The sequence below is a fragment of the Nomia melanderi genome, chromosome 10 (assembly GCF_051020985.1).
Source record: "Nomia melanderi isolate GNS246 chromosome 10, iyNomMela1, whole genome shotgun sequence".
Taxonomy (NCBI): Eukaryota; Metazoa; Arthropoda; class Insecta; order Hymenoptera; family Halictidae; genus Nomia; species Nomia melanderi.
The window spans coordinates 6,522,293-6,536,680 of record NC_135008.1 but is presented as its reverse complement, the minus strand read 5'-3'; the positions used below and the strand labels follow the sequence as shown (position 1 = coordinate 6,536,680).

General features: G+C 39.4%; 3 protein-coding genes across 11 annotated transcripts; 1 reads left to right on the top strand and 2 right to left on the bottom strand.

Moving 5' to 3' along the window:
* Positions 1 to 28: 28 nt before the first annotated feature.
* On the bottom strand, positions 29 to 3,406 carry LOC116429765 (protein ABHD18). 2 transcript variants are annotated; one of them, XM_031983063.2, is made up of 9 exons: positions 2,807 to 3,406; positions 2,393 to 2,477; positions 2,101 to 2,283; positions 1,902 to 2,014; positions 1,670 to 1,808; positions 1,399 to 1,596; positions 1,035 to 1,314; positions 440 to 725; positions 29 to 365 (listed from the first exon to the last, which is right to left on the bottom strand). In XM_031983063.2, the coding sequence occupies exons 1-9, from the start codon at positions 2,896 to 2,898 to the stop codon at positions 305 to 307; spliced, it is 1,437 nt and encodes a 478-aa protein (XP_031838923.1). In that variant the 5' UTR covers positions 2,899 to 3,406; the 3' UTR covers positions 29 to 304. The 2 variants fall into 2 exon arrangements, with proteins under 2 accessions (XP_031838923.1, XP_031838924.1); XM_031983064.2 differs by having other exon boundaries at positions 30 to 365; positions 440 to 707; positions 2,807 to 3,405.
* A 35-nt stretch (positions 3,407 to 3,441) lies between these two features.
* LOC116429768 (MIT domain-containing protein 1-like) lies at positions 3,442 to 5,887 on the top strand. Of its 7 annotated transcripts, none has more exons than XM_076371756.1 (6): positions 3,442 to 3,759; positions 3,897 to 4,027; positions 4,254 to 4,492; positions 4,576 to 4,775; positions 4,861 to 5,043; positions 5,744 to 5,887. In XM_076371756.1, exons 2-5 carry the CDS (start codon positions 3,907 to 3,909, stop codon positions 5,021 to 5,023), a joined length of 723 nt encoding a protein of 240 aa, XP_076227871.1. In that variant the 5' UTR covers positions 3,442 to 3,759; positions 3,897 to 3,906; the 3' UTR covers positions 5,024 to 5,043; positions 5,744 to 5,887. The 7 variants fall into 7 exon arrangements, 6 of the variants coding, with proteins under 6 accessions (XP_076227871.1, XP_031838935.1, XP_076227875.1 ...); XM_031983075.2 differs by having other exon boundaries at positions 3,894 to 4,027; XM_076371760.1 differs by having other exon boundaries at positions 3,742 to 3,759; positions 4,238 to 4,492.
* insc (INSC spindle orientation adaptor protein) lies at positions 5,072 to 13,555 on the bottom strand. Of its 2 annotated transcripts, none has more exons than XM_031983047.2 (6): positions 13,411 to 13,555; positions 11,895 to 13,060; positions 11,369 to 11,722; positions 6,694 to 7,119; positions 6,385 to 6,592; positions 5,072 to 6,251 (listed from the first exon to the last, which is right to left on the bottom strand). In XM_031983047.2, exons 2-6 carry the CDS (start codon positions 12,182 to 12,184, stop codon positions 5,280 to 5,282), a joined length of 2,250 nt encoding a protein of 749 aa, XP_031838907.1. In that variant the 5' UTR covers positions 12,185 to 13,060; positions 13,411 to 13,555; the 3' UTR covers positions 5,072 to 5,279. The 2 variants fall into 2 exon arrangements, with proteins under 2 accessions (XP_031838907.1, XP_031838908.1); XM_031983048.2 differs by having other exon boundaries at positions 11,895 to 13,073; positions 13,411 to 13,484.
* Between the last annotated feature and the right edge of the window lie 833 nt (positions 13,556 to 14,388).

Below are 14,388 nucleotides of genomic sequence, written 5' to 3'. Positions count from 1 at the left end.
ACAGTAATTGTTTATTATATATGTTTTTACAGAATATGTTACAATTTATTTATTTGCATATTGTCAAATGTTCGTTGTACATAGTTTTTCTCCTTTTATTCTAATTAACATTAGTTCATTTTATATCAAATGATACATTACAAATGATTTCTCTCTTCTTAAGTTTTGTAAGATTGTCCAAATTGATAACAATAGAAATTGTAAAATTTTCCAAAATGAAACATTATACAAAATTCAGTGATAGAGCAAATCGAGTTTAGATTCATTTAAAAATCTATATCCAAATATATTTATTGAATCCATATTAACTAATTTCTATAGAATATTTCTTCTCATATCGTTGAAATGCTTCTATTATTGTAGATCTGAAAGTAATCGATGCAATTCTTAATATAATTGTATTTCTTAACAAAAAATATGAATAGTAAAAGAATTATACCTGAACACTTTCTGATGAAGTAGATAAGCAGTTATGTGCCCTGCGTCGATATAACGAATTTCAGCACCTGGCCAAATTTTCTCTAAGCTCATACAACCATCACGTGGAACATACGCATCATCTCTTGCGCAGACGGCAATAATAAGATGAGTATCAACAGGTACTTCGAAATTTTTTAAATGTGTACATTCATCCATTATTCCACACATGAATTGCAGCGCCTCCCTCTCACGCCATTTACAATTCGAAAACAATGGATGTCTTGGAACTGGTAATAAACAAACGCCTATTGCCAAAGTAATACTCGAAATAGTCATGCACATCGAAAATCATGTTTTCAACTTACTTCATTACACTGAAATATGCGGTTTGTAACAACAATAAGGAAAACTAAATTTACATGCTGCTTATAAGACAAATGACACTTACTAGTAAGGATATGTTAAAAGGTAATGCAGTATGTATTAGTATTTTAGTTCATTTCTGTATTACATTCGAATTCAGGATATTTGAATTTAATTTTGAAGTAATAATTCTTAATGGTGGAGTACTAGGAACAGTAAGTTAGCTTCTATGAATCTGTAGAAATACCTGCCTTTGAGCGCATTTGAGTCTTTTGATTTAAATCTATTAGAAATAAGATTTAAAGGAAATATTTTAGCCGCAGCTCTTTCTTCATTACATTGGTCTTTCGAATTATTGTCTTCAATTTGAGTATTACAGCTATAATTTAATTTATTGTCAATCACAGTTTGAGTGGCATTAGACGAATCTGATTCTTTATTAGCACCTTCAGATTTCTCCTGTAGTTGATTAACTCTATTCATACTTGCTGGATAATGCTGAGCAAAATGTTGACCAGCTAGGAAAGCATCCTACAATCAGACAAGTAAAAATAATTATCTCGCATTTACCTCATATGTAGGAGTTATGGGTTTACAAAAAAGAATTTTACTCACCTCCTCACCTATAATTCTTACCATTTTGGCAAGATCATTTTGATAAAGTTCATTTGCAAAGTATTGGTTTTCTAACAATGTCCAGTTGATAGAGGCACTCATTACTCCTTGAGTGAATACTGGTGATGCTGTTGACCATGAAAGGCAAGGAACTAGAGGTATTGGTTTTGGCCAATTAGTTGCTGCCAAAGAAGCCATCTACAAAAACGTATGAATAAATATATGAATTTGACAAAAGGTATACCAAAGTGAATCACAGAAAAATACAAACATGGCCACCCATTGATAATCCTGTTAATCCCAATGGCCCGAAACCTTGTTGTTCACACCAGTTTAATAAAACAATTGATTCCATTATCAAGCAACCTCCCATAACGAAAATATCACATACATTATTTAAACTAGAACGTCTAAAAGAATATATAATATTAACAAGGATACAAGTATATTGGAGAATTTTTTATATCTTTCATATTACAAACCTTCAGAATACATGTTCTTACATTTGATTGTGAGGTTTTCGTAATCCATAAAATGGATTTTCCAGTAATAAAGAGGCAATTCCAGATTCTTTTAAAAGGGGTTTAGCAATCAAGTTTCTTCTCCTCCAAAAAAACTAATAAATAAAAATTCAATTTATGAATACATTTATTAAAGAAATAATTAATTTATTAGTAAAAGACCAAGATCAAAGTAATTTACATGATCCCCTGTACCAGCAAGATGTAAACAAATGGGTTTTATTTTATAGGATTGCCATTTGCGTGGTAGAACCAATTGAAAATGTGCAGTTATTGTTTCATCTGGCATTATTCCAGGAAGATGTTTATGAAAGGGACTTTCAAAACAACCTTCTATTATATGACAGTCGGACCACTCTTCATCCTACATATATATATATGTATATACACACAGTTAAAAATGGCTATTAATAAATGTGTATTATTTGTTCAAAGTAACATTAAAAATAGTTTCACTGTCTAATAATAGTTACCTTGGTAATATTGATTGGGTAATCACGAGGTATAAGGTTGTAGCATGCTTTTCTATTGGCAACAATTTTTCTAAATTGAAAAATCCTGAAAATAAATTTTTGTTATTCTCTCGTATTTTTTATACCAATTGTTAATAAATATAAAAATAAAACATTTTATACAGTGAAAATTAATCTTCACATTACAATACCATCAAAATTTTTAATCTTAACTTATCTGACTTCATTTTAAAATTTCATCTAATTATGAATTGAAATCTGATATATACATGCATAGCTAAAATTGCAGTAAAATTGTGTAGGTGTTTCATATATACGTAACTTATCACGTTATGCTACATTGGAGAACACTCTCGAAACTGGATCCATATTTAAAACTATTATTTTGACAAGGTTAGAACATTGGTACCTTACCTTTTTAAATTTTGAGGGCTTCCCCAGCCCTTAGTAAAGAACTTTGTGAGGAGGATACTTCTGTAAACAGCATCCAAACGGCTGGGAGGCATTATGTAAAAAAATAATCGAACCCTAATCTGACCCGGACTATCATACGATCCGACGACACAAAATATTTCCACGAGGTTCAAGATTATTAATTAATTCGCCTCCTTTTTCTTCACGACTTGGAAAGTTTTCAGTCTTTCTCACGTAAACAATCATTTCGTGTTTTTTAAGACGTTACCAACAATATGGACATGGTTCCAAACCGGTTGGGTATGTACACCGTTGAAGACAGTTATCGAATACTTTAATCAGGCGATTAACACGATCCGATCTGGTGATGTTCTGAGAATATATTGCAAATATAAGTTTGTTCTGACATCTTCGAGTGCGCACAAATACAGTTACAATTTTGATAAATGGGTTTCTTAAATATAAACTGTTTCCGGGAGAACATATAAGTTGGAAGTTTCTACCGCGTATTTTCAAAATTAATACTTATTCAGGTGAAATACCATGAGATACGAATTTCGGTAGACTTTCATTATTTTCAGTTCGGAATTTAGTACAATTATAACGACATAGTAATTATTTCTTCGATTCACCGTCAGAGGGCTGAGAATGAAAATTTCTGTTTTAAATGAATCAGCACTAACTTTTGTCACTTTCAATGACTGCTTCTTGAAGTATGTTCTTTGCGCTTCGATCTGAATGTAGTAATTGAATTGTTAATTGATCTATTCGCATAAAATCCGCTAAAGTGTTAAGTCATTTTTAACGTTGGCGGTACTTCAGAACAGTAGAGAGAAAATTGTACTGTATGTAATGTCTATACCGATTTTAAGTCCGTGGTTATAGGAAAATTTCTCGGTTTTTTTACGTTCTCTTCTCTAGTAGCAGAGGGCGATAGTGATAATCTGGCATCGGTAAGTGTTTATAAAAATTGTTTTGATTCTGCTTCTGATACATATGGAAAATTAGTTACATTTATTTGTGAGAAGCACTCTAGGTGTAAAAACACTTCTGTGTTAGTAGAATCATCTTATATTACATCTTTTAGTAGAATATTCGCCATGGAGAGTGCAGCTGCATCAATCCTAAAGCGAGCTGTAGAAATGGATACAAAAGAACAGTATACAATGGCCTTGGTACTTTATCAGGAAGGTATTCAAATACTGCTAGATTCTAGGAAAGGTATATTCCCTATTTTATTGTATGTGCTTTGTGCTTTATTACTTTCTAAGCTAAATGATTAATGATGTCTGTTGAAAAATACTAATAATATTGTGTATATATTATCATTTTTCTTCTAATGCATTGATGATATGTATTAAATCTCTTCCTACCTTATTCTTTGATATCTTGCTTCTCTGTCACAAGTGTATGGATTAATTCAAGAATTAGTAATAAAACAATGTAGAGACAAAGGATATGGCTAAGCAGAAACACTTTGCTGCTAGAGCATCTGAATACTTAAATAGAGCAGAGAAAATAAAAAATTTAATTGATGAAAAAAAGGCAGCTGGGACCTATAGAGAATTGATTAAAATTGAAAATGGAAGTATTGGACATGGTTATGAGTCTGTGTTTGGCAGATTTTTAGATACAACAGTTACTTACATTCATGTTGAAGACCCTTATATAAGGGCGTTTCATCAGGTGTTGTTTCAGAAAATTTTTGTTTTGTTTAATTAATTTAAAAAAATAGGTTTATTAATAATGGAAATTAAATTTGTTTTTAGTGTCAAAATTTTGTGAGATTTTGTGAATTGGCTGTGAGAAAGTGCCATGCATTGTCTAAAATAACTCTAGTCACTACTTTTGATCCAGAAGATAGAAAAAATCAAATAACAAGATTAGAAGAATTGAGGAAGAGTTTATTATCCAAACTTATTTCCTTTAATATTTCATTTTCTGATACTTTACACGATAGACAAATATTGTAAGTGCATTTAAGTGCTTACTGAATTCAAAACTATGCTCAATGAAATTACCTGTACTTCATTACTATTTTAATTTTGTTTCAGACTTAGTAATGGATGGGTAATTAAAATAGGACGTGGTTTAGACTATTTCAAAGCACCAGATGGAAAATTTGTCTTAGGTGCTTGTGACCTTGAACTAAGATCGTGTTCAGAGACAACAATTGACATATTTCACAGAAGTCATTTAAACAATGACATAACATAGAAAGTTATATCCATTGAAATGTAAATAAAATAATTACGTTTTTAAAGACATTTTGATATATTCATTGAAGTAATACATATACTTTTATGATATAATATACTTTTTATTTACACTTTTATTGTAAAATTTAAAGTACCTGCATAGTATAATAATATAATTAGTATATACTAATTATTTTTCTAAAACAGTATTCTATATGCTATACACTGCTATTATGTACATATAATAAAATTAATTTTATTAATAAATATGTGACCTAACTCAATTCACTATAGTCGCTAGCTTTTGCAATGTCAATCTGTTTTGCAGCTCTTTTGCATGCTCTCCTTAAGGATTTCGTGTATCTCAGTAATCCAGCTTCAATTTGTTCTTCGTCTTCTGTAAGAAGATCGTCGGCTTTGCACGACGGAAGGCAATCAGCACCGCCAATAGCGACGACTTGCCTCGCAATTTCCGGATCGACGCAAAGTCTAGTTAACGCTGCCGCTGCAGTAATTTCTAAACGTTTATAGGCGTCTTCTAATCCCGGTGGTCTCATTCTAAGGAAGGAAACCAGGGCAACAGACGCGCGAGCTTCCGCCAAGTGTGGTCGTGCTTCAGGGGTGCGCGCCAATTCACTAATCAGAGCTGCTACTTGTTCCATAAGCCAGACATTTTTGCCTGCCGATTTTTTCACACTTTTCAGTAATTTCTTCACAGTATCCTGTTTCAATATTACAGAAGCGCATGCTTTGGACTTGGATAGATGATTGAATGCAGCTGCTCCAAGCAATAACGTTTGACTACAACTAGTATTCTCGACTAGATGATTCAAGGAGGGTATTAGATCTCCCGCAAAAGGTTCCAAGTGGGGCAGACCTAGAGCATTGACCCAAGGAGCTGTTATCTGTACAACCAATGCAGTGGCTTCCATTTTATCCTTCTCAGACGAATCCTTTGCCGCCAAAAGATCCGTTAATATCTCTGGACCTCCATCTTTGACAAATTGATCTATAGCAACAGCAGAACAACAGACACTTGCTAACGCACGTAAAGAAGCAGCTACGAAATCAGTGGATGTCTTTGAAGATGTGATTACAGATGTTAGAAGAGCCCTGATGCCTGAACATCTAGTAATACTACTTCCAGCTCTTGGTCCTGCTAACCCTAAAGCTGTTAATGCTGCTAAGGCTCCTCTAGCTACCGTCGTGTCATCCTTTGGTGCCTCTTCTAGTCCTCTTACAATCCTCTGGAAATACACACTGAGTTTAAGACCACACATCTACTCAACCCTTTCATAATACACCAAGATTACATGTAATTAAAACTAAAAGAAGAATCTCCATAAAACTGAATAAATGATAATAATTAGATCCACATACTTCAATGTAAAAGTCCAGTCGCGTGTTCACAGCGCCGTCCACATAGTTCTTCATGCCTTCGAGTTGCGTTAGAATTCCTTTCAAGCTACTCTGCTGAATTCTACGAGGTGGCGGTGCACCCAGTTCCGTCAACACAGAGAATGCATCATCCTCGATGGCACGTAGAAGTTCCTTCTCAGATCTGCCGCCTTCCAGATGGGCCACTTTACTAAATCATACATAATCCTTAATATCTCTTACGTTTAAAGCCTTCCGATCGTAAATCTGTATCTGATATTTCGTATACAGGTATCCAATAAATATACATACTCGAATATATACTGATAATGACGGTCGAACTGCTCCGCTCTGACTAGCAGTTTATTCGCAGCAGCGGTGGCGAAGGACGCGAGTGTCCTCAAGTCTTTCATCTCGTCCTTTTCGGACAGGAACTCGCGATCCCTCCTGCGTGGCAGCGCTTTGCTCTGAAGAGTGTTCGTGCACTCGTTCTCTGTTTTCATCGCGAGATCACCGAGCCATCTTCTCACGGACGACGATTGCCTGTAGTTTCTAGATTGCGCGAGAAATCTAGAGGATAGCTCGGATTCGGAGTGAATCGTAATCGATGAATTCGCGGTTCTTGGCTCGACCGCGTCCTCCGGTGGCTCCGACGTGTACAGGAAATCGCCTAAACACTCGTCTTCCAGGGAAACAGACGGGGCGATTGCTGACGCATCTATTTGATCCTCCTCCACTCTGAAATCGGCGCGTGTTAGTTTAATTTATTTTCAGCCCGATAGACTTCTCGATTGATGAAATAAAGGTAGTATCGGTGAAACATTGTTGCGCAAGAAAAACGTCCTCGAGGAGGATAAGTATGTAATTTCCTCAATTTCGAAAATGTGTATTCATTTCTCAACGCGTCAGTAATCAACCGAACGCTCCACTTCGCCGAGTAAGTCACTTGCGACATCGGGAATCGTCAACGATCACATTCGAAATACGAATGCTTTACTTTCGGTGAATTTACTGTTCAAGTTCTTCGAGCAAAAGAATTCGGGAGGATGACATTTCGATAGGCATCAAGATCACTCGTCGAAGCGATGAATGTATTGAAAGCAATGCGTCATTTTGTAATTTACCCTAACGGTATTTCCTTCGACAACCCTGTTTATTTGAATATGATATTATACTAACGTTAAAGGTATATAGAAACATATAGAAGAGGTACGAGTATATATACCGTAAGGCCCATTCCATTTGAAAAGAAACTAACTTGCAGGATGACTTTAAGGTGCATCTAGACGATAAGACCGCATTAACATGTTCGCTACCAGCATCGCGTATTTGCGACGATCAATGTTTCATATTTCGAGCAACGAAGAGTAAATTACATTTACATGTTTTCACTCAACACGTTGACTGCCACGTCGGTCATCGATGACCGGAGCTTCCAAATTACTTGACGATAATTACAATTCATCAGATAACTAATGTCGAATGGAAATATTTCATAGTGTAAATTACTAGATAACAGTGTAACGTACGCATTGCGATACCAAATAATAAGTAACTGTTCCTCTTTCTCTTTGCTACAAAAGAATAAGCGATACATAGAACTCCGGTTTTCGTGGCAGTCAACGTGTTACTATTGTAACGCACGGTACAACGTAGAGGAAATCGCAGAGATTTCTCGATTTGTATTTCGTAAAGACGATATTTCATTTGACACGTTGAATGCCGCACGATTTTCTAGAGCAAAATACACAAAATGGAAAGAATACACTATTGAATCATTTGATTGAATTGCGTTACTATTACATGTTCATCTAGCTGAGTATCACCGCTTTAGCTAGCATTGTTTATAATATAAAAATGTTTTCGAATAATCATCGTTTAATTGAATGAACTATAGTAATTCGACACCGGTAACCCCCATGGCATTCAACGTGTTAATAAAATATTGTATCCGCGGAGGCTGTTATTGAAAGAAATGCTGGTAGCGAATGGGTTAAACGAACCTCCGGTACCTGAGTCGCGCCATAACGAGACGGCAGTCTCGACTACTGTCGTCGGGACACAGTTAAGTCCCAACCACTGTCCAACGCCAGTCCGCATAACCAGGTGCACGGGTTTTCTTCCCGAAACAATGGAAGAAACCGGGGAGCGACTGCAAAATTCCGTGTACGATGACTAACAATCGGTCACCTCCGGGACAAGGATCGCGTTCCTCGCGAACGCGGTGACTAATCGGAACCCATTTCTTTAGACTAAACTAGCGCTGGTAGCGCGATCACCTGCGCGCCGATCCACGGTAGCGGTTGAATTCTTGCCGGGTTCGCTGTCGTCCGAGACCTCAGCCCGGTTGAGTCAAACGTCGCGTCCATCGTTGTTTCATTTACGTATTCCCCGTGTGGCACGTTGCATTGAATCACGTACGGTCGCGCGTGAATCTACAGGGTGTCGGGAAAAAGACGCGCCAGGCGCCCCGCGGCCTTGCCGTCCGTGAAAGGATCTATCGCGAGGAGATCGCGGCGACGAATACGGAATGGACACGCGGTACAGAAGGAAAATATCATTTCCATCAACGAAAACGCATCGCATTCAGGCCGACGATGAGTCTCCGCGGGTATTCTTTTGTGTCGCGTGATTGGCCACGCGATTGTCGAAGGGACTCAGCCCTTTCTTCCTTACGAATTCGTTTCTGAGAACGCTAGAACAGGAATCGTCTTGTTCAATTGTTCCTTTATGCTTTTTGTTTTCTTGCCTCTCGATCCTCGCGATGAGTGAGTCACGAATGTTGGCGTTTCACTAAACGTTCGTTTGAAAAGCGAAGCGCATCATCGTTTCCTGATTGAAATTCAGACTCGGCTGACCGAATGGGGAGATCCATTTTTCCCTTAGCAACGCGTTGCCTTTTATATTGTACTTTTCCTTCTGTTATTTAGTAAGTCTTGAATTCGAGTTATTCGCGATTTGTCAAGTATCTTTCTTGCTTTTATAAAGCAATGTTCTTGACGAAGTTAGGTGAATAAGTTCAATTGAAGATAATGAGAAAGGTTCTAGGAGGAATTTCACTAAGTGCTTCCCTGATAGAATTCACGTCAATTTTGTAGCAATAAAATTAGATCAAGTTTTGTATACACAGGTGCAATTAACTTCTGGTGCAGTCAAAGGCGGAATTGCGCTGTATGCAGATCTGTCGACGGACAAGTATGCAAATCGTTCGTCTTCGTAGTACTTGGCAACGTCATTCTAGAGTGATCCAACTGCCCGCTACCGAAGAGCAACTAATTTGCGTCGTTGATCCTTCGATCGGTAGACGAACACTAATCGATGTTAATTGATGATATACTCCGGAATTTTCCCGCACGTTACATTCCCGTTGTAGATTTGCCGCGCGTGTCTATAACGAGAATCGGATCTACGATTCCCGAACGCGTCGCACATAACGATCGCCTCGTTCACTTCCTTGAATGTTAACTGCGCTATCTACGTGCATGAGCCGTATCTGTTTAACTACTCCGAAAAAAGTATACGGAAACAGACCTCGGCACAGAGTCACCGCAAACTTGACGTTCGATTCGACAGGAGGGATTCAACGAATGTAACATTTTCGAAGTGAATTTCTCTTCCGACTGGCAACATTTGAACGAAGTATTCGATTCGATTTAACGTTTCTGTTAAACGATCTCACTAGAAATTCAGTCTTCGCAAACGCAGAGGGATTCTCGCGTATTTAAAACGTCCGGTGCGATCTAAGAGACTGAACCTCGTGGCTCGAGGGTCAAAAGAGAACTAATAGACTCCTCGTCGATAATCGCTCTCGTAAAAGGGTCTATTAATAAGTTTCTGGATAAGAAAGCATCAAAAGTATTTATAACGAAAATGATCGATAGATCAGAGTGTAGAGTCCAACATGAAACGTGCGGCCCATTGAGTATGAACGCAGTAAATTAAGCGTGGTTTAGAAATCACACTCGATGAACAGATTGTACCTTCGATGAGATCGATTTAACTGTAATTTTTTTCATTATTATGCGTCTGATCGAGGCGTTTAATATTCTTAGCAATTGCTTGTGCCACTTCCAGTGCACCTGGTGAACAAGTACCCGAGTATGACCACGCGCTGGCGCGAGCGGTTCGGCCATCTTATAGGGGTGAACGAGAGTTTACGAAACGCCGGAGGGAACAACATGGGAAGTGCCTTACGCGTTGCATTCCTATCGCTTGGCTCAGCACGGGCACATTATCGTGACGATTCATGTTCTTAAAACATACATTCATCGCTTCTTATCGCTTCCTACAAGGTGTGACTTAGTTTCAGAGATAATATGTACCCATAACAACGGGCACCTTGATCGTATAGCGGGCGAAATGTTATATTACAGTAGGACCTCGAAAGTGAATCGTTGTTTTCTGTGATCTAGATTGTCTAGACTTTCAGTTGAATTAGAGCTTAGTAATTCCGATTCTTAGATAGTTACTTAGATAGTTAATTAATTACTCAATATATTTATAAACCTCGGTTGTATATATTTCAAAAATTTCTTCTCGATTCTCTATAGTATCTCGTCTGTTAGTTGCTCAACCCTTTGCACTCGAGAGGCGACTCTTACTCACCACCTGATTTCCCACTGTAAAACTATAAAATTTGATATTTAATATTATATCCTACATAACGCATCAATGTGAAAAATATAAATAAAATAACTTTGTTCCCCAATGTACGTATTTCTCTACGAGTTAGTTCCAGAAAATATCGTCTTTCTCTCATCAGAAAATGTTAAAATTTTCCTAATGATAAACTTTCGAGTGCAAAGGATTAAAACGGATAATCGAGGTTCTACTGTACAGTGCGAACGTTAAGTGTCGCACGGGCGATAAGGAAAGCCTTAATACTTTTGGAGTACCCCGATGCTACAGATCAGTCTAAACCACTGTATCTGATCCGCGACATTTCTCCAGGATCACCTTCCAATTAAATCGTTTGCATTAAAATCACCTCTGCATTCTTGACACACTTCGGTCAGCATGCGCGTCAAAGCATGCCGCGTTTCGAGGTAATATTTTGGATTCCTTAGGCGTGGACGTGTACGTAGGATTCGGAAGAGACTCGTCCAACCAGACGGAGCCGATTCTGGAATGGACACCGTGTCGCCGATCCTTGAGCCTCCTTCGCCTTCTGCGACGTCTTGGCGTCTCGTTCTCGTATTGCTCGGAACAGTTCGATCGTTCGGAATCGGAGAATCCGGAATCTAGGCTGCGGAGGTCCTGGCTTACGGGACTGAACGATCTGTTCGCTAGAACCACGTTGTTCTCGTCCTCCTTCTCTTCATCCCCAATGTCCATCGTGGCGCTGCAACGATATTTCAAGAGTTACGAAAGAAACTAACGGTCACGAAAGTGAAAGAATCGGTTGTTAACGACCGTGGCGAATTGATAAGAGAACACCGATAACCGAAGTAACGGCGTTTAAACGAGCACGTTGCCGCAAAGTCGTTCATCATTGCCAGGTCAATTGTACTTACGTCTGAGTCATCGTGTCTCCGTCGCAAATCGATGCCACGGAATATAAATCCTGCCTATTCTCGCCGGGACACACGTGGATCGCCGTGATGTTCTCGACGGTATCACTCTCGTTGATACTGGAAGAGCATTCTTCCGGCTCCGCTCTCTCGCAAAGCTCGAAGTTCCGCCGAAGACTCTGCCTCGCTTTCACGGGATCGTTCCGCGCGGCGAAAGGATCCAGCCGGTCTAGATCCTGTGCTTCCATGTGACCCCAGAACACTTTGCTCTGATGCCTCTTGAACGCACTCATGATTCTTAAGCTTCCCTTTCGATTCACACTTCACAGTTGTAATCGCCTTTCAATCGAGTCCGTTGCACGCTTCGCAACCGAGCTTCGTACGTTGAAGTTCCTTCGATCGACGCGTCTCGGACGATTCAAAGTTTCTTCGGTAGTTTCACCGTTGGTGGTAGGAACGAGGATGAGCCTCTGTATAATGCGATCGCACGCCGGGGTGGTTTCACGATTCAGCGGAGCGGAACGACCCTCCCACAGGTCGCGTGCCCGGAGGACCTTATGGTGTCCATCGCAACCCCCGTGAAGATATCATCGCCTATCGCGTCAATGCCGGAAACATGTTCGTCGGAGCTTACACCTTTCAGTGAAAGTCGAGTCGAATGTGAAGCTTTCTTCGAGTAAGTTTTAAGTAGTGCACACTTAGGACATAGCAGAGATGTATAGAATTAGTCGATCAATGCGTGAAACTCTTGGGGTTCGTTGTGTTTTTAGATTTCCGTGGATGACCGCTAACGAGTTACGGATTTCCGATCGATAAAGCGGACAAGGATCGATCGATCCAAACGTATTGGTGCTTCGCGAACGACTGACTCGGATCGTGTCGCTTCCGACTTCCACCCGTAAAGTCGCGCTCCCTCCCCGCCTCTCGGGCTCGTAAGCCAACTCGCATGAAAACAGGAGCTCCTCCCCTTCTCTTTTGTCGCCTCTATGGGGTGCTCACCTCTCCGACCAGTACGCGTACCCCCGTGCAATTCCGTGCGTTTGTGATCCATGTGTAACCGACGTACCGTAACTAGGCGCATTCTACTTCTCGCGATTGGGAAGCAATGGCGTGAGCAGGGAATCTTCCAGACTAGTCTTCTTCTTAATTGTCGCTGATCGTTCATTAATCTAATTCGAAGTTCTTCCAGAGAATTATTGCGGTTAACCGTGAGAGGTATAGAACAGCTTAACATTAACACGTTGACTGCCACGAGAATTTCGAGCGTTTTGTCGTAGTAAAATTAATTCCTTTATAATAGAGGAAAATAGTAGTAGAAATAATTATTAATATTTTAGTATTATAGTACACGTATAACACTATTATCTAGCTTCTTATGTTACATGTTTTGATTCGATATCAATTTTCTTATTGTAATTGCTTTCAAGCAACCTGGAAGCTCCGGTCACAGGTGACCATATCAACGTGTTAATGACAGCTTCAATTAATCTATACATTATTTCACTAAAATTCTTATTACCATTTCGCGTTTTGGAATAATCGTCAACTGTAAATCAACTTCCGACACTGTTCTATTCCCACAAGACTCGAATAATCGCTCAATCATCATGGCTGGGAAAACCGATCAGACTTCCGTTGACGTCATTGCGATCGAACAGTCATTCTATCAACGATTCACGTTGTACAGCCTATACTGTGCATTACCTACTTCGATCTATCCACGATTGAAACTTATAATAAATAATAATTGTCGATTTCCTAGAGTATCGAGAACGTCGTCGCACGCAACGTGACGCGAGAGACGTCAGAAAATCACGCCAATGCTATTTTTAAGGGCCAGGTGTGACTCCCGGTTCCCTATCGGCCTCGTGTGCGTGCATATGCACGCGCGGGGGTCGGGCTCCCCCTCTGCCCCGTGGAAACGGGCCCCAGCCGCATTTCCACCACCATCGGATCGAGGGGCACGCGCCACTCCGGCCATCTGCGTAAAATGCCTTCGGTGATGAGTGTCCCCCGCATACGTGTTCGTGGATGATTCACCTAACTGGTGTTCCTTTATGACTGTAATCTCCGATACAATTCGATTGCCCAATGTGATCGCATTTACCGTGGTCCGATGCGGGACGACGCCGATGTAACGTATTCCTCCCCCTCATCTCTCCTCCACAGAACTATTGTAAGTCTGATCCTAAATTAAAGCCACGGAATGAACCACGCATTCTGCATTTTGAACGCTAGAAGAAAAATCATTCCGACAATACACATACGATAGACTCGTCAGTGGTACCGGCAATCAGTAAACTAATACTCAATGGCGGCTCGTGGCTAAGATTAGGAGTGCGCTTCAGAAAATATTTAGCCTTTGTTTTAAAATGTATCGTTTTCGTAAACTGGAGGTGGCTACTGACATTAAGCTTGAGGATTATATATTGTACAAGTATAAAGAAAGAATTAACACTAGATTCACGGAACGAGTCAAGTTGACTCATATTGAATA